The 27,278-nt window shown below is 47.8% G+C and overlaps 1 protein-coding gene across 4 annotated transcripts in view; it reads right to left on the bottom strand.

The window, feature by feature from the left end:
• tiam2a (TIAM Rac1 associated GEF 2a) overlaps positions 1–27,278 on the bottom strand; it is a 77,454-nt gene that overhangs the window by 30,008 nt on the left and 20,168 nt on the right. For 3 of the 4 annotated variants that reach the window (XM_067243063.1, XM_067243066.1, XM_067243065.1), the window contains exons 2-8: positions 12,059–12,157; positions 10,013–11,200; positions 6,554–7,049; positions 5,740–5,912; positions 4,221–4,445; positions 1,394–1,579; positions 982–1,128 (exon numbers count right to left, since the gene is read on the bottom strand). In XM_067243063.1, coding sequence (XP_067099164.1) covers positions 982–1,128; positions 1,394–1,579; positions 4,221–4,445; positions 5,740–5,912; positions 6,554–7,049; positions 10,013–11,194 — 2,409 coding nt within the window. In that variant the 5' untranslated portion in view covers positions 11,195–11,200; positions 12,059–12,157. Of the gene's footprint in view, positions 1–981; positions 1,129–1,393; positions 1,580–4,220; positions 4,446–5,739; positions 5,913–6,553; positions 7,050–10,012; positions 11,201–12,058; positions 12,158–16,228; positions 16,324–27,278 lie in introns of those variants that run through there. The other variant, XM_067243064.1, reaches the window with a different exon arrangement.

Below are 27,278 nucleotides of genomic sequence, written 5' to 3'. Positions count from 1 at the left end.
ACTGGGTCAGACTAGATCTTTACCATATCAGGTGATTCTGAAAACCTATTGATTTGTACCCAATTCAAATGCCATTACAAACATTTTCAATGTAAATGTTGCAAAAAGTACCAAAACAGCTCTAGACCTAAAAACTCAAGAGGGAGATCCTACAGGGAGGGGGGAATGTGGGGCTGTTTAATATTTAGCGGCCTTACACAAACCATCTGTCTGGCGCTGCAAGGCTGAGGACAGCAGGCTGCAATTTACCACATATGGCTTTTAATAATTCATGCTACATTTCTGTCCTCGCCCGTCGCCACCTCGGCCTTCTGCACTGTGAAATGGAACTGGGCCTCATTAGGCTGGCCTGCTGGACAGCCACACCCCCACACACACTGTGTGTAAGGATGCTGTGGGTGGGACAGCAAAGACCCCCTTTCATCTCCATTTAAGTCAGAGTAGGATCTGATGTTTGGAGCACCAAGGACGGTCAAGGACATGGTCCAACATCAAGATTTGTTGCAGTAGTCAGGAAAAAATTATAGATCAAGACCATATCAATCTCACATCTGCTGAACTCCCATTCATAAAAATTGATTTTTCTATAATAGGATTAAGGAAGGGAGAAAAATATTTTTTACGGTCTTGAGATGCATCTTAAATTAGACCACCTACAGCCCTGTACTTTTCCGGGCCAAACCTTCAGGCAAGAAAGGGTGGATTAGAACATCAGTAAATAATTAGTCTGTGTGTGTGTAATTGCTAACCTGTGAAGATTTCAAATCCCCCCCTCATCTGGACCTGGGTTTGGAATGTTTCCCAGTGTTTACACAGTAAGGGCAATATGCACTTAAAACTCAGAAGAGCTGATGAGCTTACACACTTGTAATAAACACAATTGCAATTAATGTGGGGAAACATGGGCTTGGACAGGTTGGGTAGGTTGAAACAAAGCTTGAAACAAAGCACGTGTGTGTGTTGTGTGTGTGTGTGTAGTACCTGGGATACCGAGGGCCTCTTCTCGCGTCCTCTCCTGGTGAGGTTGTCCAGGCCCTTCAGGGAGGAGAAGAGGCCTCTCTTGCTGCGTGAGCGCTGGCTGAGCGACACGGAGCGTCTCCTCAGCGTGGCCTCGTCCCTGGAACAGATCTGGACAGCAGACACGCAGAGGAGTCACAACGAGGCAGCATTACCGCCTCCCAGTCAAGCTCAACCTGTATGCTTTGGGTCATTTTTGTCTCGTCCACAAATCCATTAGAGTGCCAAAGAATCACCAGTCATTTCTATATTCCTTTTTCCACAAATTCCAAACATTCCACAAATTCCGATAACTCCAAAAGAGAATTCCTATGAAAGTCTACACACAAGTTCTACAGAGAATCCTGATTGGTCCAGAGCCAGGTGTATGTCTCACCAGTGCGTGGAAGGAGGAGACAGAGAAGATCCCCAGGCGCCCCAGGGCTGCTTTGGAGGGCCGGCTGGCTGCAGCCAACAGGCCTTTGGGGTTGGGTAGCTCGCCCCCCTGCAGGCTAGCCAGGTAACAGCGCATCCTGAACAGGTCCATATTGAACTTCTCCAGGTTCTGCTCCCACTGTTGAATCTGATACGGGGAGAGAGGGGTGGAGGGGAGGGGGTGATAGAGAGGAGAGGGGGTTTAGGGTCAGACGAGTGCATTCCATCAAAATACGATTGCTTGCAGATGTTGGTGTAGGGGAGGGGGTCTATATGTTGGAAGTGGAAGGCTGTGGGGTACCAGGGTTGATTGCAAGGGCTGGTGGAGTGTGTGTGTGTGTGTGTACACGCGTTAATCCCCATGTCTCTGTTATTCTATGTAATAAAAGTCATGGGAGCAGGATGATGATCAACAGGCTACTCTAAATCCCCCTGCCCTTTCTAAACACACACACACGTTACATTATATGGTATGAGAAGGTGCTTATTTTGTGAGCAAGAGGGGGTTCACTTTAATGAGGAAACAGTGAAGTTAAACGGCCCTCAGCATACAATTGACTTTAATAGCTTTAGTCTGCCCACAGTTTATTTACAATACAACACACTATGGAGTCTTCTTCTAATAAGACTCATTCACATTGGTGGAATTCCTCAAGCCCAGGAGGGATATGGGGGAGGAGAGTTGGTGTGAACCTATTGCATTCCGCAGGCTAAACAAAAGGTCACAGCAGTCATATCAGGAGCTAGCATAAAGCTGCAAGTTCAGGATGAGCTGATGAGATGAAGTTGTCAGCACTAACAGTTCAAGCCAGTAACATTATGGCTATGCAGCTAGGCACAGTCAACAAGAAAACATTTCCAGAAACACAATACCAGCATCTAGGATAATTCTTAAAGTGTGCTTGATTTGGCTTGCCTCACTTTCACAGAACTCCAGCTCTGCATAACACCATAAAATCGGGTCAGGTAACTTTTCTTACACTGGACCTTAGGCGTCAGCAAATCCTCTGAGAGAAGGTCTTGCCATTGCTATTCCGAGGCCAATATAATAGTGTGTACAGCACCGAGGAGGCGTTTAAATGAAGAGGAATTAAAATGTCAGTTAGGTAAACTCCTCTTCATTTCCAGTGGAAAGAATGAGAGGTGGATCAAGGTGTGATTGCTGGATACAGGGAGGACACATCCTCCGCAGCGAGAGGCAACCGTCGCAAGATTCATTTCATTCAGATAACGAGCCGTCTCTCTCCTTCCCGGGCCCACATGTCACAAGTCACACAGGCGGAAAATATCCTATTTGGAATATGTCAGTCTTCTTCAGCATATCACTTGTTGTTTTCTATGAATATGCTTGTGCTCTCGCATGCAGAGATAGCGAGAGGGTGGAAATGGCTTGAAGTGGAATGATGCATGTGCCTTCTGAGGAGAAGGTCTGCAAACCTCTGAGACATAGAATCACTGGTGGGGGCATTTAGGACCCAGCTGGCCTGGGAGTATTCTACTCCTATTGAAGCCCGTTAAAATAGGCAGGAATGGGCCAAACTCCTTCAAGATCCTCATATCCTGTTAGTTTCCTCTCCGACATCTGCCCCCTCTTTCTTTAATGGCAGATCGTTCAGTCTTAAATGCAATACAGTCATTACTTAGGTTGGGTGGAGGTGAGGAGGACTGAAAAAAAGGCTGATGGCCTGGCACTGATTTCTGGAAAGGGGAAGATTGAGGGTAGGGGGGAGTAGGAAGACATCAAAGTGCTCTCTTGCAGGAACCAGCACACCCCTTCCCTCTACTCTCTTATCACCCCCCCCCCCCCCCCTCCCCCTTCAATTCATTATCAGCCCTAGGGCTCTCGTCTCATTCTAATCCCGCCCTTTCCCCTCTGACCCTTTATCATTGGCTCCAGACCATGTCCGTCTGTCTTGAGGTGCCCTAGCTAAGAGGAAACAGACCAGTTGAGACAGACAGGACTGGATGGACAGACATGGGTGAACCATCCTCAATGTCATTCTCATGGGTGCGTGAGCTAGTCATCTTTTTCCCAGAGAAAAGTTTACCAGCCATGTTACTTAACTTCTAGTTATAATAAGAATACATGACTGATTTGCTTTCATAAACCCCCCCAACTACCATCAGACCAAACACTGCTGCTAAAACCTCAACATGTCCAAATGGAGTCATATGCTTAGATTAGGAAGTACTCTGAGGCAGCCAAATTCACCTCCTTAATCACCCCACTCTATAAATCCTATTTTATCTACTCTTGCCCAGATGGGACTGGAGAGGGGAGGGCTTTTATCCATTGTATATTAGCTGTTAGCTAGGTACCGTGGGCTAGTTTTAGCAGGCTGTTTGGGTCTGGCTCTCCCCTCCGGCTCAGAGACCATAATGCTTGTTGAGAGCCCATTACTGTAAACATCTGGATTCCTAATCTAATGCTATGGGAGAAAGCTAGTCCTTTGAGTGCGTGCTTTGGGACCATTAGATTTAGGCCAATTCTCCCTCTTCTCAAAATAAATCACAAGTTTTTTTTCACTGCATTTTTTCTAAAACGAAATAACACATAGTGGTTGTGAGAGTTTAAATTACTACCCTGATGCAGAAGAGAAATTAAAATCGCTGAATTGAAATGTTCTTCCAAACATAACCACCCGCATTATCGTAAACCCCGGGCTCCTCCTGCTTGAAGTCACCACTTCCTTCACCTCCCCTTCCAACACTTCAAGATCCCCCTCCTCCACGCCCATTTCTACCTCTTCTTCCTCCCCCCTCCTCCCCCCAGCACCTCTCCCGCTCACCTGGTTCTCGATGGCCTTGCGGTTCTTGGGGTCGTGGACCACGGTGAGCTGCAGCTCTGCCATCTTCTTCATCTTGCCGTCCATGTCGATCTTCTGCAGCAGGCCGCGGACCTGGCTCCTCAGCAGGCGCGGCGTGTCCTCCTTACCGTGGCGCTTGGCGAACAGCGAGGCGCTGGCCGAGTGGAGGGCCGTCACCCAGTTTTCCAGGTCTGTCTGGTTACTGGCCTGGGGGTGAGGGTGCGTGTGTGTGTGGGAGGGGGGAGGGAGGGAGGGCAGGAGAAGGATGTTACACGTTTTTACTACTAGGATGCTGATGTACAGTATTAGAGCAGTTGTAAAACTAGCTGCTGTAATATGATTGACCATTTTCACTGTAATACTTGAAAGATTGGAATTTTGTTGTTCCTAAACACGATAGAAATCCTCATCTTCATTAGCATCATCCCCATCAAGTATTTATTGTTGGTTTAGATTATTTATGATAGGTTTAGCTCATATGGACCGTCAAGAGGATCAGGACCAAAGGATTCCAGTGTACCTGTCCTTTTTACAAATGGGAAATAAACTTGAGTCATTCTGATTACCAGCTAGTAGCCGGTCATGTTCTCAGTTGTGTTTCCATGCTGTGAATGTGGTGAGATGAGAGGGGCGAGTGACTCATGGGAAAACTCAGAGCTCTGCGCTGTTTCACTTTATAGAGTGGATGGTTTCCTAACTGCATTGATGTAAACTCCACCTCAGCATTTCATGAAGGCTGACCCTGAACACCACAACGGGAACCTCTTCTTCTTCTTCTTCTTCTTCTTCTTCAATTGCAAGGGGAAGCTTGTAAACGTGACCAGAAGAGTCAAATGTGACTTTTAGCATTCAACGGTGGATATGAGGTCAGTAATGTTGGTATTGTTTGCTCCGACACTCAAGCTAGAGAGTCAAACTGTATTCTCTTAATATCAATGTTCTCCCCGTTGGATTGGACATGCGGATAGACACAATAAACACACAGTTTGCATCTGCGTACGTAAGTGAGCACGACTATGCGACACTGCTAGGCATTACAAAACCACTCAAGAGACAAGGCCTGTATAAATGTACCCATTTACTACCATTAGACACAGCCTGTCTACTCTCATAGCACACTACACGATGAGGGTCACGTCAAAACAGCGCTTGGCTGCCCAAGCAGGAAGGGGACCGTCAAACGAGCCAGCCTCGGCGCACACACACGTACCAACATTCCACTGTGGTTTCTGGTTCTTATTTGTGTGTTGGATGGGACACGGGTCTTTGCGTGGCAGCCAGAAGAGCCATATGTGTGGAGTCGGAACAGACAAGCCCAGCATGCACTGGGAGGGCGGTGCGCATCGCTGACTCACTGGGGAGTCATCACTGATGCTGGGACCTCTCAAACGTTTCTGTCTGGCGTGTTTGGGCACTGCATGGGGGAGGGCACTCGTGTGTGGTGTGTTGGTGTGTTTGTTTGTGCGTCTGCGTGCAATGGTGTGGAGCCAGGGTTGCTCACCTGGAAGAGGTAGACATCCCCGTAGGTGTTGCTGAGGCAGAAGACGTTCTCCTTCTTGGGGTGCTCGGGGACGGCCTGGACAATGCTGTCTTCGGCCAGCAGGGCGTAGCGGGGAGACAGCTCCTGCTCGGGAGAGCCCCTCCCGTAGGTCTCATAGAAGAGGAGAGTACACCCTGGAGGAGAGGCGGAGGAGGGTGGTTAGAACAAATGCAAACATGCGAGGTATTTGTATATTGGGTATAGAAACGTGTCCTTGTCTCCCTCCTTTGTTCTAAGTACTTTAGATACTTTGTGGATGAGTAGGCGGAAGGAAACTCACACACACTGGCTGAAGATTATCTATTTAGCCGCTAAATGCTACAACATAATTCCTTGTAAGCTTTTAGGGGTAGCGGAGGATCAGGTGAAGTCAATAGCAAATGTAATGTGCTGAGGCTAAAGGCTGAGGCTAAGTAGAGGAGGTGTGCTCTGCCAAGGACATGGTGCCTGTCTTCAGGAGAACCATGCGATGGCAGGGTGAGTAACTCTAAAATACTAGGCCACCGTTCTCTCAAGTTGAATACACGTCGACTTCCATGTACGAAGAAACTATTCTTTGTCTTCTGCGTCAGGATCCTACAAATAAATGTCGGTGGAGTTCACTTGCTGCCAGGTTTGGCATTAGTGATGTCAATAGGTTTTCTTGGTAAATGGTAATGGAGTGCTCTTGGGATCTCAATTCCAGTGAAATGGTGAATAACAGCTTCAATATTGCCCACGTAAAAAAATTATATGTCAGAGTGCCTCCAACTTCTCGCCCCCCCCTCAGGCTCACCTTTCAGCGTGACCCAGTACTGCTTCCACTTGCGACGGTTGACCTGCTCCAGCTTCCTGTCCTTGTGCAGGGTGAGGAGGGGCTTGAAGTACAGCCACCCCGCCCTCCTCACCACACCCTGCTCCTTCTCAAAAAGCATGTCCAACTGCTCCAAGGATCCCTCCGCCGACTCGCTGCTGCTCTCCCCCTCCTCCGTGCCCGTGGAGGGATCTCGCCTCTCGGCCCCTCTGCCAGCTCCGCCCCCACTCCCCCCACTCCCCTGGTTAGTACCGGTACCGATCTCAAGTTCCCTCATGAAATTCTGGTAGATGTTCTGCCGGAGGGAGTCGCTGCCTGGCTGGTGGAGTGCGCCTGCAGACTGGGCCCGGGAGGCCCCTCCTACGGGGTTCCCTGGGAGCCACAGCAGGCTGGACACCTGCGAGGGGGAGCTGGTGTCAGCTGTGAGGCCGTCCACCCCACTGTCAAAGGTCTCACTCGGATCCTTATACCTGGGGTCCTGGAAAGAGGGAGAGGAGACAGAGTAAAGACAATGAGGACAGGGACAATGAAGTGAGCGCATTTGAGGAAGTGAGGGGAACGTTTAAATTTATTTTATTAAGAGGCAAACAAAGTTTAAGGAAAGATATTTTGGGAGAACTTTCATTTGTGGTGTGTCTTGATCCCAGTAGAACACTTCATGGAATTGCACACTTTCATTGCTAATGAAAGCTGTCCAGCACTTCAATAGATTGCCGGATTGATTCATCCCTGGCAAACAGCTGAAGAGCACTTCAAACACACAATCCAGAGCCCTTCTTCTGCAACCCTCTCAGTCGGCCTCCACCAGCCTTGCTCAGTGTCAGGCTACACCACTCTCACTTCTCCATCACTGACATCTCCCTTTCACCTTTCTACCTTCCTCCATCTACTCTGTGTTCCCCAATACCATACGCTCCAGCCTCCAGGCTGCCCTAGCCCCACTCTGTCCTTTCTCACTCTTTACACTCTCACTGTTCCATTCTTCGTCAGGCTGCTGCAGCTGCTTCTCGTTAGGGGGGTGTTTTGGGGTCTGGCTTGCAGGTCACACTGTGACCCTAAACCCACTACTGAGCCCCGGAGCCCAGGAGAGGGGAACCAGAGCTGGATCCCCTCCCGGGCTGAGCCTGGCTGCTGAAAGGCAGCAGCACGGTTTGCCTGTTTGATATACTACTCCAGGGGCAATGGTGGTCAGATTAGCCTCAGTAGGGGTGATAAGAGCCTGAGTTGAAACCCAGAGGAGAGCGCCCCAGACAAGGGTAAACGTGGGGGTGGAGCGGGCCCCTGAACCTGCATAGTTTTGGGGGTCCGCATGGGCCAACTTCAGAACAGAGAAACCCACTGAATGTGTCAGCGTGCGTCTTATAAACGAACCTGAGTCGCCCCCAATTAAAGTAAACACGGCCCAGTTAGAAAGTCACACTCAAATACAGGCCTGAGAGGAATTCACAGTTTGGGGCTGTTAGCTGAAAGAGAGCATTTATCTCAAAAAATAGAGCTAAGCTCGTTGTTATTCTGCAGTGAGACCTATGGTTGTCTGAGGCATACATTTGGTACAGTTTCTGGCGCTGGACAAAGGTAGAGAAAAGACGTGAGTAACCTCAGCTATGGTTCAAAGTCAAACCAAAAACTTAAACGGAATAGAATGACTTCGAAACATCAATGTAAACATGCCGCTCCTGCCCCACCTAGAGAGGTACAGCAGGTAGCTGTCTCACTGAAACCTACCGGAAAGCTGTGGGCCTCAAGCTCTTCCTTAAATGAGTTAATCACCAGCACATGCCCTAAGATTACCGGGGCTATACAGAGTGCCAGGAGGCTGGAGAGGACACTCACAAGAAGGGAGGCTTGTGTGAGAGGCAAGTTTCCCTAGGGGGTCACACAGGTCCTGGTGTTTTGTCTCAATGTGTTTGTGGGGTAAGACCAGTCTATCCGTACACCTCGATTACACAACTGAAGACAGGTTGGATAGAGGCATCACCAAACCATACAAACCACCATGACCACATCCTGTCCAGAGGGAAGGAGGCAGGGGGTTCTTAAATCTTCATCTGGGACTTACTTTCACTCAAACCAGGGCTTTATGTGAAAAGCATTTACACATTTCATAAGGTAATTAAATCAAAGCATATAGTTTGATTTCAAGCTTCAAAGTCATCTCAGTTTAAGTTAATTTGAGAACATGTAATGACGCTCATTTGGGGGAATTCACTTTTTAGCTGAAAATACAATAGAAGATGTCTTCATTCTAAGCTGCCATGTCGAATCCAGTAACGTGCTGTCACAGAGGCTGTTCTGACAGATTGTTCAATAATACCTTACTTGTGATATGGTGACGGCAACGACTCGTGGCTATTCTCAACCCTGTGAAGAGAGACAGCATCCTGGTGTCATCTGACTGACCCAGTGCAGTCCGGTTCTCAGTAGCCCGTCTTTCCTAATGCAATACTGCAAGACAACACCCTCCTGCGACCTACTTCGTACTCCTCTACATGCCTTGGGAAGGATCCACCACGCTCAACGTTTCTCAAATGTCAGCTCACGCCCCGTTTGAACCACTCAGCAACATGGTGAATAACAGAGTCCTAACAAACAACTCAAGTAGGATGAGTGATATAGAATCAATCCTGCTGCATTGATCACAATGCTGTGCTATATCCCAAAATACAGATACAGGATTAACCAAAAGATGGGTACTGAAATATACCTGTCCTGGAATACAATACTCCCTGGGATCTCTCAATCACCATTACAGTACTGTTAAAAACACATAACAAAACCATTTTAGTTTACCCACCCAGAAGAAGTCATCGTGAGATCTGTAAATCATCCCTTGGCTCTTCATCCTCAGGTCTACAATCTACGGTCTGTCGTACCGAACACCTCGCATCACTATGAGCCTTCACAAAGCACCTAGCCCCGCCTGTGTCCCAAAATGACATTTTGGTGCTACCCTGCTGCGCTGTGTCCTCAGACAGCTGGTGGCATGGTGATAACGACCAGGGACGCTGTTCCACTCCTGTGACGTGACTTCCTCCACTGTGGCATGTGGCCCGGTAACAGCCCGGCTAGCCAAGAACTTGTGAGGACACAGCTAGTTCTTCCATAACATGCTGGGGTAGGGGGGTGGTGGTGCTTGGTCTACAACTAATAAGCATGCAAGCTACAACGCTACTCACAAAACTAGTTTCCAAATAAACAGGCCACTAGTCAATAACTAAATGTTGATGATAAAACCATTTTTCTATTTCTGTATATTTCAGAAATCTATTGAGGAGAATGATGAATATTGTAATCAAGAGTGCGTGACGGACAAAGGAAGTTGGATGTCTATAGATCTCTAAACCCTAACCCGCAGTCACATGTTCCGCTTTGCAGCGTCTACAGGATGGAATGGAACCTGACAGGTGAAACGTTTACAGAACCAGCAGCTGTGCCACTTACCAAGCTGACCTGAGACTTCCTCTTCTTCCTGCTGAGACTTCCTGTCCAGTCGCTGAGGCGTCTCATGCGGCTCCTGATGGAGTCCTTCTTCATGGTACTGGTCTCCCGGCTGGCCCGGTCCTGCTCCTGCTCTGGATCCTGCTCCTGGTTCTGGGCCCTGGCTTTGCGGCAGGGCAGGGTGTAGGATGAGTACTGCCTCGCCTCTGGACACTCCTCCTCCGTTGGCACGTCCAGAACCGAGGCAAAGGAGGCCCGGTGGTGCCTCTGCACCTGAGGTGGGTCCTGGTACTGGCCAGATAGGTCCTTTGCTGAGGGGAAGGTGGCAGCCATTTTGGGGTCCCTGTAGAGGTCGGAGATGGACATGGGGCAGTCGAGTTGGAGGGCCGAGTCGTTGCAGAGGGTCCTGCTGGAGGAGCAGGGGGGGTCCTGGTCGCAGAGCTCCGCACTGGGCCCCCAGGGGGAGTCATACCAGGAGCCATCAGAGCTAAGAGAGCTGCCCTTGCTGGTCCTGGCGGTGGACGTGGAGGAGGTGGCAGGAGGAGCTCCATGGTGGGCTTCAGGTCTCCTGGTGCTGGAGCCAGGCAGCCGGGGGCTGGAGGTGGCATCCAGGTTGGGGGAAAACTTGAGGAGCTGGACGGGCCCAGAGGCCTCGTCCAGAAGAAGGGCTCCAGGGGAGGTGTTGGTGAACTCCACCCTCAGGCTGCCGTCCTTCTTGATCACCACCCTGGGACTGCTCTGCTCCTCCAGAGAACTGTGAGCGTCCCCACCCACATTCGGGGCGTTACCATTCAACTCCCCCCCGTAAGGCCCGTCCTCGTACGGGCTGCCCTCGTAAGAGTACTCATTCTCAGTTTGCCGATGCGAGCATCCTTCCGGCGGACAGCGCTCAGGAGATCCGTGCCAGCAGTTTCCGTTGGGGCTGCCCTTCGCCCCCTTAGCGACGTAATCGTAATGGCGGGAGACGTATGGCTGACTGCTCTTGTGAGGGGAGAGGCAACCACGGCCCACGGCCCTCGTCTTGTAGCCCGAGCCCCCCGGGCCACCTTTCCACCACGTATGTGGGCACAGCACGTCCTCTTTGGCTGAGCGGAACTTAAGTGAGTATGGCTTTTGTTTCCCTGGGAGGATGCAGCTGGGGCCCTTGGCGCCCTGAATGCTGTACTGGCTCTCTGAGTTTCCCATCGCGATCTGGAGGGCACGGAGTGAAACGGCGTTAGAACCACAGACAAGGCTACATCATGCTACGCTACACCATGCTACATACAGTATTACCAGCACCTCTCTTTCTTATAAAGATTACATATTTTGCACTTTCCATGTAAAAACACAGTTTAAGCATTGACGGTATATATCCTGCAAGATTACAGTTGGCAGATTACAGTTGGTAGTTAGATAATGTGTCTCATACAGAGTTTAGACATCAAAAGCAGCATACAGCTCTCCTGTTAAAGACCCCCCCACAAGTCACAGCTGCACATATTCACAAAAAGCCATTAGCTCACTACTCTTACTGACACACTATACCTATGAGAGACTACAGTCGCCTTAATGACTTCCAACAGCTCAACGTCGGAAAGACAAAAAAAGGGCTTCAAATTGCCCAAAACGCAAAGCTAAAACGTCTCATAATTACATAGTCGTCCTGTTCTCATTTTCCCCCTCCTCTGATGAAAACAGAGTGACACCAACGAGCCTCAAGCTGTTACGGCTCCTATGTGTGACTGAGACGGTGTGAAACCACTTCCAGAGAGATTCCTGAAGTTCCTGGATTTGCGATGGAGAGGCGAGAAGACCTCTGATGTTTGTTTGATTTTGAAGACGCGAGGACGTGTCAACTCAGACAAACACCATGTTATGTAGTTGCAGCCTGATTGCTATACAAGACCAATTACATAATTCTAGTGCAGTAAGCAATGCAATGATGACTCTAACCCAGTCTAAAGCTCTGGGCTGCATCACCCTGCTAAGTGGCTTGACTCTAATCACCTCATCAGAGCCTCTACAGCCACATAAAACAACAAGGTCCTGAGCAAGGCTCTGACTTACCTCTTCTAGAGTGCCTTGTCAAAACCCATTACTCCAGCGGACATGGTGCTGCTCTCCTCTTCTCTCAAAGCAGACTCCTTCCCTCGCGGTCACACTCATCTGGGAGAGAAGGGAACACAACGGGTGGGAGTTAGCGGCCAAGCTCTCGTGACGACACCACAGCCGCTCAGCATGGGAGCAGACAGAGTGACCGGCTCCACGTTTGATAACAGGTGTGCTAATTAGAGGCTGAATCCTAATCCACAGGCTCCGAGGAGAGAGGGCCGTCTGTTTATTTACTTATTAAAAAGGTGACAATTCAAGGAAAAAGATAAAACGATTATACAGTGATGCCATGAAAATCTCTGTTTACAAGTTGGGGGGCACCAAAAATATTATGTAAAAGAAGGTCCTACATAACATTCAGATGATCAGAACTAGAAGCAGACACACACAATTGTCGTACTCCAGACTCCAGAATGTTCCTCAGCATCATTCTCTTTAGTCACCATGTTACGTGTCAAACCAGGTCTGCTGAGTACAGTCCAGTGCCACGCTGCCTGACTACTGTAGAAACACACTCCTCCCTTTCCAATTCAAACCTTCCTTAGTTTGCCCCCTCCAGTCCAGACCAAACATTACTCGCATTTTTCCAACTCCGCAAGAACTCTGACGTCTTCCTCGATCGGTTGGGAAAGTTTCTGAAAGGCGGCTACAGTTTGTCTCCCTGTTTATTTTTAAACACTCAAATTCCGGCCTTTTTTTTTTTTTTTTTTGCTTTCCCACTGCCAAGTTTATCTAGGGGTGGATTCCAAAAACAGAAATGGTTGGAGAGGTTTTCCCTCAGGCTGGGAGCTGAGACACAGCATGGCCTTCTGTACACAACACGTCTACACCTATGGACAGTAAGAGGAACCTTCACAAAGCAGCCAGCTAAACAGCAAGCACAATATGACTGGATATGTGTGTGTGTACGTGTTTGCACATGTGTGTGAGGCTATAGTATAAAAGGGCAACTGTCTGGAAGCTAACCTTGGGGATTAGCTAATCTGAGGCATTACCACAGTTTCTCTCTCCTAAAATGACCTCTGACTGGACAAAGTTGAGCAGGATAAGAGTATGGGAAAATGAGTTTTTGTGGAATTTTTCAGTTCCGGCCCTAGGTAAGAGATAAGATGGTGAAAAGCTCAAATTATAAAGTATTAATGTTATTAACAAAATTACAAAGTCAAAGTATTGTCATTATTTGGAATGAATAATTGAACTTCTAAATTCTGTCCGTAGAGAGAGGGAGATGCAAAAAAAAAAGACAGAAAAAAATAAGAATAAGAGAGGCGTGTAAGATCACATGAAATGAGAGAGACAGAAAGGGAGGGATTATTAGACACAGACACTTCAGTAACCAAACAGGCACGTCTTTGCCCATGTGAAGCTTGACCTTGCCAACAGCACACCAAGGCTCTCAGACTCTCAAAACAGCTTTTCTGGGGCTCTGATACAAGGTTTCCCAGGGTTGCCAACTTAAGACCAGAGACCACGTGTCCTATGGAGGAGAGCCAGCACCGGTCATGGGTGACTGCTAAACTGCACTTGACAATTTTTTTTTTTGGAGCTGCAAGAACCTGGGTAGCTCTGCTCAGCCATTGGACAGCTTTGGGGAAATTGGACATCCATCTCTCACGACTAAATTAAACGTTCATCCATCAGAGCTGTAGAGAGGTAAGCTCTCAACATTTCCAGTGACTAGGCATGATTATGAGACTGGCATACGCACAGGTTAGCCCTAAAGCCTGGCACAGAATGAAAAGAGCTGCAAGTACTAGTCAATAGGGAGAACCCAAACAATGCTGTTCAGGGGCAAAGTTAGACAGCCCCAGCTGCTGAGTGTGACATCAAGGTCTCTTGAGTCTGACACAGTGTCTGCTTTCTTTCAGTGTCAGTTTTACTGACAAGTCTTACAAAGTTGTCCTATTCAGGCAAAGGAAGTCTTTTGATAGAAAGATTCAGACGGGTGTGCGCGCATGCACACACCCACACACACACACACTTGTTGTAGACGTCTGCCTGCTGCTGTGGGCTGGACTAGAGTATTGAGCCGCCGGTTTGTAAAAGAGACCAAGTCCACTCCCCCCACCCCCCCGAACTGGCCCCCATGAACTCCAGCCCCCATCTCTGTGTTTTCCTTAATAGTCCCTGCCAGGAGCCATCTGTTCAGGGTGGGGGAGGAGGCGCGGGACCCCCTGTCACCCCCTTCCCCCGCCAGGCTCACCCTGCACACCCCACACACCCTCTGGCCTGGCAGTCTTCTGCCCAAGCCCACAGACTACTCTCACATGCGTGTACTGTTGACTCTGGCAGAGCCTCCATGCTGAAGGCTAAAGCCTTGGGCCGATTCAGAGAGATGCGAGGACAGACTTCACCGGGGAATGAAGCGCAAACACAGCAGAGTTGTACGTTGGAGTGGTGTGGCAGTGTTTGCCGCCACATTTTTCCCTTGTGAGAACACGTGGGTGTCCTTGAGACATGAAATTCAGACCGGCCACACAAACCCTCTCACACACACAGTGTGTGTGCACAAGAACCTGTATACACATACTTCAGACACACATCCAACATAACAGACTTCACAAAGTGTTGCCGATATCCAGACTACTATTTATAGGCCCCATGTCCTTGGAGGTAAACTTGAGGAACAAAGCACTGCTAAGAAGCATTGACACAGCAGTGTGAAACACCGGACTGATCCCCAGAGGACAATGCCTGGAGACTTAATGCTAGAACTCCATGCTGGTGCAGTTTTCAACCCGCTCTGCTGAAGGCACCTCCAACATCACAAAACACAAGCTGTGCATTTCTCCGGGGCTGCTCCTAGCCAGGCACACCATTAACTTACAATCTTGGGTACGGTTAAACAGAAAATAATGTTCAAATGCAGGTGTTATCAGCTTGGGTTAAAACTGATATTTGACAAGTGAAATGAGATAAACAGTTGGAAGAAATGTGCCATTAATCATTTAGACATCCATTATGGAGGTATCACAAAAGGTGTTGGTTCCCGTGAATTTCGTTGTTCTCTTTCAGGAGCCATGAGGTCATTAGTTATATTTAGTTATCAGGACCTCCCTCATATTACCTTCCCTCGGTCTAATCGCAGCCCATGGGACCTCCTCTCCTTTCACTTTCCTGAAGCTGAGGCGCCACACAGCTCTTAAAGGAGCAGTACGCTCAATCCAGAACACAATATTGCATCTCCCCGAAAGAAAACAAAAACTGGCATAGACATCTCAATTATGTATGGCAGAACTAAGTGTTCTGATTCGAGCTCTCCAGAAATCTCCTTTCCGCCGACGTCGACAACAACCACCAACACCACAGGATGTAAACAAGAGAATGTCGCAAGACAATCTCAGGCTCTGAGCGTCATAGAGTCTAGATTAGTTGAGTGCCCTGTGGACGTTCACTTATGAGGAGAAAGTGAACTCAATGAATCCCTCACTGCACCCCGAGATTATAGTGTGGTAGATGTCCAGCCAGCTTGCCAAGGCCACAGAGCATCAATCATAGTGCTTGTTAGTGTCCTATTTTGACTTTTTCATTGTACATGTAAAAGGCCCTTGCCTGACTCCTAAACAAGATTGACATGGCGCCTTCCGGATGATTTATACACATATGTTCTTAACAACTTCTCAAAAAGATGCCAAGGCAAAACCGGTCATTATTTTCTTGACAATGGGACCCCGCTGAAAGTAAACCCGATTCAAAAGCACTTCAGCAAACTTCACCAGATGCCATGTTGTGACTGGAGGATAGTTGGGAACTATAACAACGGTCCCATCGTGCCACATCAATTATTAGTTTGTGTGTGTGTGTGTTTCCTGCTTACAACAGCAAAAAGCTCAGCTAGCTGATAATAACCAGGTCTCTGGTGATAGTGAAAGGTCACCTTATGACAAACCCAATCTGGGAGTGTGTTAGAGCACACTCCCAGCAGTAAAAATGCCTTTCATAACTATCAAAACCAATAACAGGAAACAATACTTATGGTTACACAAACACACGACAGAGCTGTCTACACCTGTGCACCTGGATAAAAATCTGATTTTTTTTCTCTGCTTGCTTCTAATCCTGGTGAGAATGTAAAGAAAGGAAAAACTGGATAAAACAGTGAGAGATAAAAAAAACATCCCTTACCTCAGTGTCCAAAGCTTTAATCTAAAAGCTCTTTGAAGAGCAAGCAAGGAGAATCTGAGTGCTCCCTGATCCTAAAGTGGGCTCTCCCTCTGAACAGGCTTGCTGTCTTAAAGCTACACATGCGCTCACACACACCGCACACAACGACTGGCTGTCTGACTCACTCACACACACACACAGAGAGAGACCGGGAGCCATGTGGAAACTCCCTCGCTGGCTTCCAGGGACAGCGAATCAGAATCCTCCGAAGTAACGCAGGGCAACGTAGCACACAGGGAGGAGAAGAGAGGAAAAAGTGAAAGTGCTCCGAGGCCTCGCCTCTCTCCAGAAGGAACCCAGAAAGGGTTATTTTAGAACCTACTACACCTCTATCCCTGCCGTTCCGTGTTGGGTTTTTCCCGCTATCCCGCTTGCTACGCTGAAGGACCCTAGGGTACTAACCCAAAGTGCTCTTCTGTGGTCGGCTTGAGCTGATCGGGTGAGACAAGCTGGTGTATAATACCCTATAATGCCTCGGAGGCAGTGGAGAAGTTGCGCTGTGACTGGGGCTGTTGTCTGACCTAACATACCAGTGACCTCCAGAGAGAGCTACGGAGAGACGGGGAGACAGAGAGTGGGGGAGAGGGAGGAGGAGAGACCTTGCAGGGAGACAGAGAGAGGGGGAGAGGGAGGTGGAGAGACCTTGCAGGGAGACAGAGAGAGGGGGAGAGGGAGGAGGAGAGACCTTGCAGGGAGATAGAGAGAGGGGGAGGAGGAGAGACCTTGCAGGGTGGAGAAAGAGAGGAACAGACAGGGATGGGGGGAGGTAAGGTAAAACGTGAGGGCTGGAGGGAAAAAGGCAAAAAGGGTGGGGGGGGGGGGGTGCAAACTGTGGAGGAATGAAGCGTGGATGGATGGTTAGAAGGTTTGGAATTATATGTTAATTAAGGTGAGAGAAAGAGAAAGGGAAGGACAGAGACTCGAGAAGGAACATTTCAGGAATGCAGACCTAGGGTTCTGTTTTCCCAGCAGGGCTAGAATGTGACCACAGTTCAAAAAAACGCAGACACCACATACACAGCTCTATGATACATACGCACTCACAAAAAACACTCCATTCAGACAGAACCTCTGAGGAATCCAAGACCACGGTCCACAGCATGACTCCAGAATGTCAGACATTTCCAAATGCTTCTTTTCTCCCAAACTTTTTCCAAGACACACATCTTCCAAATACTTTAATTACAAATTGTAGGCTAATTTCAGACTACTTATTAAAACAGGAAATTATGAATGGAGATTTATATGAGTACTTCATGACATGATTTTCCTCAGAACTACCAGAAGGAGAGCTTTTGCAAAGCCACACCCCAGCACTCAAATACCCAATTCATCAACCGACTTGAGAACATATCTACTGTACCTCCTAAAAGACACCTACAAAAAGTATTCTTTTTTTTTTTTTACATCAATGCTGAATCTATCCTCCTTATTATACTTCCAAAGCAGCAGCTGGATTAGACCAGCTTCCCTGAGGCCAGTAGCTTGGGAACAAGGAAATCAATTCCTCCAAGTTGGCAACAGCAAGAGCAGCTCAGAGACAGGCCTGGCAACATTGTCGCTGGCATAACGGCCCTCGTGACCTAGACTAAGGGGGAATTCTGATGCTTTTGTGAGGCAGTGGAGGGGACTAGAGAAGAGGTCGGTCAACGTACTTACCGAGACTTCTAGGCACAAAGGGAGGGAGGGCGTTAAGAAAAGGATGAGGAGTGGTGTTATACATATTCATGCAGAGCAGGTGTTGGGACTATTCCAGCAGATGAAATGAACTGACTCTAATTAAGTTCAATTAACAATGTTAATGAGCTTTCAGGGCCCGAATCAAATCCCTTTATGATGTGTGTCCTCGCCGCAGAACTGACCATGCTCATCTAGCCATCACAGCTGACTTACACTCCACAGGTCTGACAGGATGAGCACTTGAGACTTCAGGGAGTGTTGTATTACAAGACAGTAATGGAGGACATGTATTAACACACTTTTATCCCAACCTTTCCCCTCATTGCAACTCTTCTTTTAGCCTAAGAGTACACTCGAGTGCTCCACCCACACAATGGACTACAGAGGGCAATAGACATGAGGTAATGACTGTTACCACCCCTTCTCTTACGCAAGTCTGTTCCCTTTTAAAAATGTATGAGGGGGAAGTGAACTAGTATGAGGACAGAGGGATGGTGGGTGGGGGCACGGTGTAGGTCTCGGCAGATGGGGCCCGGCGCAGGTCTGAGAGTGAAGAACATGGCCTTTGAGTGGCAGGCTGGAGAAGTGTGAGGTAACACAGAGTTCAACCACAGCATCAGGCTGAATATAGCTCCACTGTAGCTCGGAGGTTTTCCACATACTGCTGCTAGCCCAGCATGATCGCAAGACCCAATGGGCCCTGGTACGGTCTGACAGTCCCTCTCTGGGCTTCACACAGACACACACCTACTCTGGCCCACACTTGCCCTAAGATAGACAATTTCCTCACCACACCTCCCATCCCATCCCAGGTATTGTTACACACTACAGTAAACCCCACAGGGCCATAAATACTAGCTCATAAACAAGTAAAAGGTGAGTTTCCCCTCAGGCTGGTGAAGAACACACCCACTTCCAGCGTTGTCCTGGAACCCTACTCTTGAATACTGCAAATATGTGATTCACGACAGTCTGAGACCATCTGAGCCCCATTAATGTTTAACTTCCATCCATTCAACACTACTGGTGGTGCCCAAGGAGCCCTTTAAGAAGAGAGGGGAGGAGAGAGACATGGGGAAAAGGCAGGGAGAGAGAGAGAGAGAGAGAGAGAGAGAGAGAGAGAGAGAGAGAGAGAGAGAGAGAGAGAGAGAGAGAGAGAGAGAGAGAGAGAGAGAGAGACAGAGATATACACAGAGAGAGAGGGGGGGGGGAGGGATCAGAGAGAGAGAGAGAAAGAGTATGTAGAAGAAAAAAGAGATACAAATTTCCTTGAGCATGCTAGTAACCCAGTCTTTGTACACACCAGTGACAGATGCCCTCAGGTAGCTTGGGGCTGTTTATAATGTGCTGCTATTATTCCCCCGTGATCAGCAGAACCAGAGAGGCATCACCCAGACACAGTGCATCTTCAGGTAGGGGACATGAACTGCTTCATCAGCAGAGCGGAGCAACTTAGAACTGGAGCTCCACTCAAAGCTGGGAAGTCTACAGATATCTCAGTATGATTCAAAGCAATTAAGAGAGATTAGAGAGCTGATGGAGTGAGACAGAGAGCAAAGGAGACTGTCGGAATTCAAGCCCACCAGGTTCTCTGGAACACAAGGTCAGAGGTTAAGTCTTTTGTTCAGTGCCGAATTCTGTCTCTTTCCCCTCAACACACACACACCATTGTACCTCCACAGACACACACCACCACCACCACACACACACACACACACACACACACACACACACACACACACACACACACACACACACACACACACACACACCGCTCAGTGCAACTTAATCAGTTGCTGAGCTCTGCTAATTTAGCATCTATTTGCAGGGCACAGAGGACAGAGAGAGAGAAAAAACCCTAACCCCTCCCCTCCCCCTGTCACTTCTGCTCAGTTCCGACAGACCTGGAGGTTGTCAAGACACGGGTGTTCGGGTGAATCGACATCCACATCAACTGTGTTTTGTCATCTCCCTCTGTCAGACACAGCCCCAGTGGAAGCATTCTACAAAGACTTGTATATGCCCAAGATGCTGAAGTCTAGTCAGCTGTACAAACTTGTAGACAGCCAGAACATTTGACTCCCCACTGACAAAGATGTGAGTGGATCCCCAGTCAGACCCCAGAGAAAACACCCGTTTGTTCCTGTTCTGAGGAGCTAGCTCTTTGATATCTTCCAGGGTGTGTGACTCTTGTGTAGTATTCTGTTTTTTCGTCAGTGCAGCCTCTGTGTGTGTGTGTGTATATGTGTCTGTGCGCGTGTCTGTTTGAGGGTGTACATTTTAAGGATATCAAATCAGCTACCAGTAGATAATCCTGGCCCTTGTTCAAAGGCAAACTGTGTGTGTGGGTGGGGGTGGGGTCACATTTTCACCATGTAGATTTAACCCTCAACTGACCTCTCGGTTCATTAAGCTGCTTAATTAGCATTGTGGTTAATGGAATGCTGATTTGCACCTGCAGCTCTTGCCCACACAAATTCACTTCTCCATCTGCTCACTGTAAGAGACATTCCTTTTCTCAACCTGTGACCGTCAAGCTGGACATAAAACCACTCAACATCTCTAGAGACATCAGATTTAAGAGAGAAGTTGAGGATTTGAAGGGGGTGACATTCTGGGTGTTCTGACTGAGGGGTCAGATACAAGGCCAGAGGGGGCCTCTGGATAATGCAGTCCCCCACCCAACATAGTCCCCCTCAAGGATGACCTGGAAGCTCAGTGGTAGAGCATGTGACTGTGGATCATGAGGTGCCATATTTAAATCCTCCCCTGTACCGTGCGCTGCTCTCAAAAGAAGCGTCTGCTAAATAAATACATTGTTATTGTTGTTAACATAAGCCTGGGCATGGCAGCTTGCTTCCCATCATGAAGGAGCTGGACAGAGATGAAGAGAGGGGAAGAGGAAGGGTGGAAGGAGGAGATACTTAGGGGTTTAACTGTAATCAGTAATCCACAGCCAGAGCTTGTGCTCTAGCTCTGCTCTGGGAAGTAATACGCCCCAAGTTGTCTTTACACAATCAAGGTGCCTTAAAAATGGACACAATGACGAACTCGATGCCCAAACCAACATTTCCCAAAACCTTCAGCCACCCCACCACCCCACAGGAGACACGCGTGGGTAACTGGATTGGCCATGCTAAAATTGAATCAGGTTGCCTCGTGTCTTTTGTCTGCTCTCGGGCGATCTGTCACCTCGTATCTGTGTGAGTCCAGACTGATTAATAAAATCAGTCCTGCTGGCTCACTCACACACAAACACACACACACACACACACCTAGACACACACATTAGCATAGAAACCCTTATAGTGATGTTTACTGTCCTGGGAGATGGATTAGAAGCTATTGGGTGATCCATCAGAGAAGATTGACCAGTGTAGTACAATATAGGTCAAGCAGACCTACTGCACACAGAGGTCAATATTAACACGGGGGGATTCAGGAACAATGATGTGGAGGGATTTGGGGACAGCCCCCCTCCCTCACACAGAGAAACAGATATGCATCTACGGCATCCAAGCACACCGACCCACATCACTGTGGTCAGACGAACTCGCATGAATAAAGCATTAGCTCTAACATCCATGAGTCAAGTGTCAGTTGACTAATGGCCTGAGAAGGGTAAGGTACAATGGTAATTGTTCGCTTGCATCACACTTAAGCTGGTGTATTAACTTCCAAGCGGACTAAATGCTGTTCATGTGCTGGAGCCTGGACTCATTTATCTGGGCCGGTGGGCTAGAGAACCAGGCCTTCTACTCCTCAGTCCCAGCAGAGCAGTGAGACTCACACACCTGCTACACCGGCACACCATGCTGAGGGCACCGCCAACGCATTTGCATCCAGATGCTGTGCATTGGTTGGGTGGTATGTGTGTGTGTGAGTGGGTGTTTGTGTGTGGCTTAAGTCCCATCCATCACTGCTTAAGACTTTCCCCTCCCTACATTCTTGGGGAGATCCAGCACTGGGGGGGGTTGCTCCTCGTGGCCTCCCCCACGGTAACTACCCTCTCCCTGTGGTAAACACCCAAGACCCTGGCTCCACAGTTACCGACTACAGGCCTCAACTAACCAGCTTTGGGGGTGTAGGCTGATAGATTTCCATGTGCTGTGAGACTGGCTATCCACATGACAGGTTGGCATTAATGATGATGATGATTAGGATGATGATAGCTGAACCCTGCCCTTGAATCCTGTGCCAAGAGGATCCATATGTTAGCGATGCAGAGTGTTCTTCTTGGCTGGGTGTCCACAGGCAATTCTCTTTCGAGGTAAACCGTGTCTATTCAATCTTAAGAATGGATCAGTCACGTCACAAAGATTATAAATCATTCAGTTCCCAGTGATCCAATCTGTGGTTGATATCCAGCAGTCCTTCTGGACAAGGCTGTACCAGACAGGTGTGAACTGGGAATACATTAATATGTGAACAGATAAATAAATGTATGGGAATGAAAAGTAGAGCAGACAGAAGGCAACGACTGGGTCAATGTCATGCTGCCTCAGCACTCTGTCTCTGATCACTGTTCTCAAAGGGATGTCTGGTAACAACACACACACACACACACACATCACCCCAGGAGTCTAGCATGGTTGTCTGCCATAAATGTTGATAGGCTATGCTGTGTGTGACCTCAGTGACCGATTGTGTTTGACGTGATCATATACAGTGCCTTGGTGAATGGTGACTGAATCAGACTGCAGCTAAAAGCTAAAGCTCTCACAAGAATACACAACTGTAGCTCCGATCTAGTCATGCCTTAATGATGGGGCAGTGATTTTGATAAGCCTATTAACTTACAATTTCACAGTCTGCAATTTTTGGTGCCGGCTTCCCTTCTTGCCTTTGGCAGCAGCAAGTGCTGCTTTTACCCTGGATTATATACGTGTTATTCTTTATATTTGTTGAATATTATAGTTTTCTCATCTTGTGTAAAATATGCAGCTCTGGTAGACTTGTTTGCGATTGGACAGATGGTGAAAACACTGCCCCCTTTACATGAACAAGCTCATCGCTAGATTGGGAAAACCTGGGTTGAGTTAACGAGTTGTTAACCATTGTTGGCGACACTGTTTGATTGGGCTTAGTGAAGTCAGCTAACAAAAAGATATCCTGGGTAAGTTGAACTTTCTTCACAGTATAGGCCTCAGAGCCATGTAAACAGGCCAGCGTAGCGCAACCCCTCCGCCACCAGATCCTCCCACCTCTCCCCCCTCCCTCCTCTCCCGACCTCTTCTCCCAACACCCGTTGCAATAAATAAATGATCCGTCAGGACTAATCCAAGCTGTTTATAGAGACTGTGGCACAACGTGCTGCACCTGGTGAATCACATGTTTAGTGCACACGCGTTCAAACTCATACAAACTTTCTTTCTCATCCTCCAACACACACACACACACACACAGGACAGGGTCAATCTCCACTGGCCCTCTGGCCCTTCTGCCCTCCTCAGACTCCTCTGAACTACTAAGACAAAGCCACCACAGAGGGAGAGATCTTCTCTCTCTGTTTTAGGCATACCTGAAATTCCAATGAAATCACTCGACTTGATCATAGAAAGAAATGCCTGATAAATTTGTACATTTGTAAAGGGAGGTTAAGAAAAAGAAAAGCAAGACTGCAGGGTGTTGCGCGAATTGACACAGTTTAAAATTATTGAATAGAATGCGCTAAGCATAAATAGAAGTCTAATTGAACTAGATCCATGCAATAAAACTATGAACAAAAAAAACCTTAGACTTTCATTTACTGGAATATCGACATACAGGTTTGCTTTATCAGTCTTAACTCATAAGATAGTACATATTACTGTAATGAGTTCTGCTTTATCAGAAGCCAAAGTCCAGTGGAGTTACTGGGGTGAGGTGTGCCTCAGTGTAACACGATAGGAATCTCTGCTATTCTGCCCCATCAGCAGCACCGGGACAATATTTATGATCTAGAGGTGTTAGTTGGCTGAGAGCCAAAATTCATGCACACACGCACACATAGAAACACACACACGCGTCCTTAGAAACACACACAGCCGAGGCAAAACTGAGGAATTTTCCTGACCAGATTCAGCCCTGAAGGATTGCAGTTACCCTGCCACCCTATTCATACACCCATATCATATAACAATGTGTACCTGCTCACATGTTGTGGATAAGTAAGCATATAGCATACAGAAAATGCAGCCAAAACACAGTACATATTTGGCCTAAAATTCAGTATTAATGAGCTGTAAATCAGTCAGACTGGACCGCATTCTCCAGGGTCATGTAAACCAGAGCTGTGTGGAAGGAGATTTAGTCAGACAACAGACAAGCTGTGCTAACAGGTTGGGCCTGCGCTTGACTGTCTGTTTTTACTATGTGAGAAATGAGGCCAATGTGTGGACCCATCCCACAGAGGAACACTCAGTGCTCCAAACAGGTTTACCACCTGCAGGGTTTGCCATATGCATGCCAATGTGTCGTCATCGATCCATCGAACAGATGCTGCTTTGCTAATCAGTCACCTAGATACCTAGCAGAACTGTGTCTGGGCGACACAAACAAGGAGGTGCGTCGAAGAATAATTTCTGGAGAAGAAATGAGCGTGCGAGTCTGTGCATGTGTATGAGCAACCACCTTCCGCAGCTGGAGACATCCTTTGTCTCCTCGGTATCTTAAACTGCAGGAATGCTATGAAAAGATCTGGAACTGCTCAAACAAGATGACTGTCTTTTCAGCAGCATCCATTCAGCCCAATTGATTTTATCACCTGAGAGACAAGACTGGCTTGGACTCAGGAAACATTATTACAAGAAAACAAACAAGGAGTACCAAGTAAAACACACCAAAACACTCCAACCAGTTCCTCGAGTTTCAGAAGCATTTGTGTGTGGGCTTGTTTAACGCATCACAGTGCTTCCTTTACAAAACAAGGAACAACTCTTTTGTACTCCTCAAAGGTTTTTGTAAAAGGTTCCAACATGACGTGAAGAGGGGGTCAGCGTAGCGAGCCAGGCCAGGCACAGCCTGGCACACAGACTATGAGAGGGTAAGCACTAGCAGATGGGCCACATGTGCAGGACTTTTATTGACATGATTGAATTAAGGTCCACATCAAGCTCATTATTATCCCATCCATGTGGCGGCAACGGAATGTCAATGAGGACACGCGCGTGTTAGGTGGCCATGCAACTGCCTAACAAGAAAACTCAGTCTGGCATCACAGGCGGTAAAAATGAAGGCTCGCTGGAGCATGCACATAGATAACAGAGGGTCCTTAATACATTTGGTCATTGGTTTTTAATACAATTTCATGTATGATGATTAATTTGTCAGCCAATCGAATTATTGTTCACAGGCAGATGTGCAGGAAGCTGTGGATCTCCCATAGGAAAGGGTGGAAATCGACAGGCAGATGCTCCAACCAGTTGAGTTCAGAGGGGTCAAGCTGGACTATTATCAGAGGACAAGGGGGGTATTCACTCTGGGCCTTAATCTGGGCGGGTTTAAATGAGACAGAGCTGGCTAGTTAAACCCCCCCCCCCCCCCCCCCCTCCCAGAGAACACTTTTTTTGGTACAATACTGGTTGTGTTAGATTCTGCAGTGGTGGGCAGGAGACCGGCTGTATCCCCACCCAGAGAGGACAGAGCAGGAGGAGAAAGACACATTTGGAGGGAGGGGAGGGGAGGAGAGGAGAGGAGAGGAGAGGAGAGACAGGTAGTGTTCTGTAAATCAGAGAAAGCAGGAAAACAGAGGGAGAGAGAAAGAAATATTGGCTGTGTCCAGAGACTAGCAAGGTCCATCATCAGGCCTCAGACTCAATGACTCCTGCGAGGGAAAAACTGTTGCCACAGGGTTGGAATGTTCTTTTGAATGTGGACTTTATGGATAATAACAGCAAAGAACAAGAAATAAGGGAATTTGACAACACTGGATAAGCACACTATCAACAGTTTAACACAACAGCCTAGTTCAACACAGCCAGACATAATGGCCACATACAGTGGTACAAACTTGATAATAGACTTGGACTGAGTATAATTAGCTGCCACTCATGCGTATCTCCATAAATGTGATTGTTCCTGACATCCCTGACCTGCTGAGAAACCAAGCCCCCCCCAGGTCAAATCTGTAGTGAATACTAAAGCAGTGTGCAAGTGTGAATTTGTAATGTCGAATAAACTACTGACTTCACCTGGCATCTTTAACTCAGAAAAAAGCTCAGGTATTTCACATGGCAGAGAAAGAAGGTGTGTGTGAGTGTATGTGCGTGAGTGTTGGGGGGGGGGGGGTTGAGTCTCCAGCTTGTTAAAATACTTAGTAGTTAACTGAGTAGGGGAGTACAGTAAGGGGACAGTGGTGCAGGATAACATAGCATAATTAGCCATCCAAAAGGTACACCACACACACACACACTTCTACATCTACTAAGGAAGAATAGCTCTAGTCTTTCTCAGCAGCAGCTCAGGTGTACCACTGGCTACCTAGTGACTAATTGCCTTGATGGGCTGTAAGCAACTAATGACTCCCCCCATGCTAATAAAGACAAAGGGTTTCCCTGATTAAAACAGTCTCCTCATCCAACAGCCCCCCCCCCCATTCACATGGAGGCACGTCGAGGGAGGGAAAAAACAAGAAGGGAAGAGAGAGAGAGAGACAGAGAGACAGAGAGAGAGGGAGAAAAAGAAAAGGATGGAAGAGGAGAGGAGAGAGGGACACTACTAATATGGCAGGTAGTCTATTGCATTAGGGTACTACTGAGCTTCAAGCCTGGGCCTCAGGAACCCTCCGTGCTTGGCTTTTCACTAGACTGTTATTATTAGTTATGGCTATGAACCGATGAGATGTAAAATATCATTAGCATTTATTTTTTTTAAGAACCGCCTGTTTCCAGTGAAGCTGCTTTCTCCACACGAGCAGACCACAGAGCTTGCTGCCTGGCCTACACTCCCACTGGAGACGATGTCCAAACTCTCCCCAAATTACTACCTCCAGCCACTAGAAACTGGAGAACTGCCTACAGAGACATGGAAGAGTTCAAAATAACTTTTAATGAAATAGCCGTTATTACTGGAGTGATTTCAATGATGATTCCTAGCATGGCAGACATGCACCTTTAATCAAAATTGATGAAGCAAATTGGATACCAAAGCTGTCTGTGTCTGCAATTGGGAGAGATAATGAGGGAAGCAAAGCAGAATATATTACTAGGCTTAGCTAAACCAACTGGAAATAAATGAGTTGGCATGTCTGAGGTATAAATATGTCTATGACACAGTGTGTGACAGTGCCTTTTGACAGAGTGACATCAGTGTTAGTCACCATATTAAGGTGTGTTCCCTCTTAAATCACTGC

The sequence above is a fragment of the Osmerus mordax genome, chromosome 9, assembly GCF_038355195.1.
Source record: "Osmerus mordax isolate fOsmMor3 chromosome 9, fOsmMor3.pri, whole genome shotgun sequence".
NCBI classification, from domain to species: domain Eukaryota; kingdom Metazoa; phylum Chordata; class Actinopteri; order Osmeriformes; family Osmeridae; genus Osmerus; species Osmerus mordax.
The sequence above is the reverse complement of the archived record's forward strand: the minus strand, read 5'-3'. Positions and strand labels throughout refer to the sequence as shown.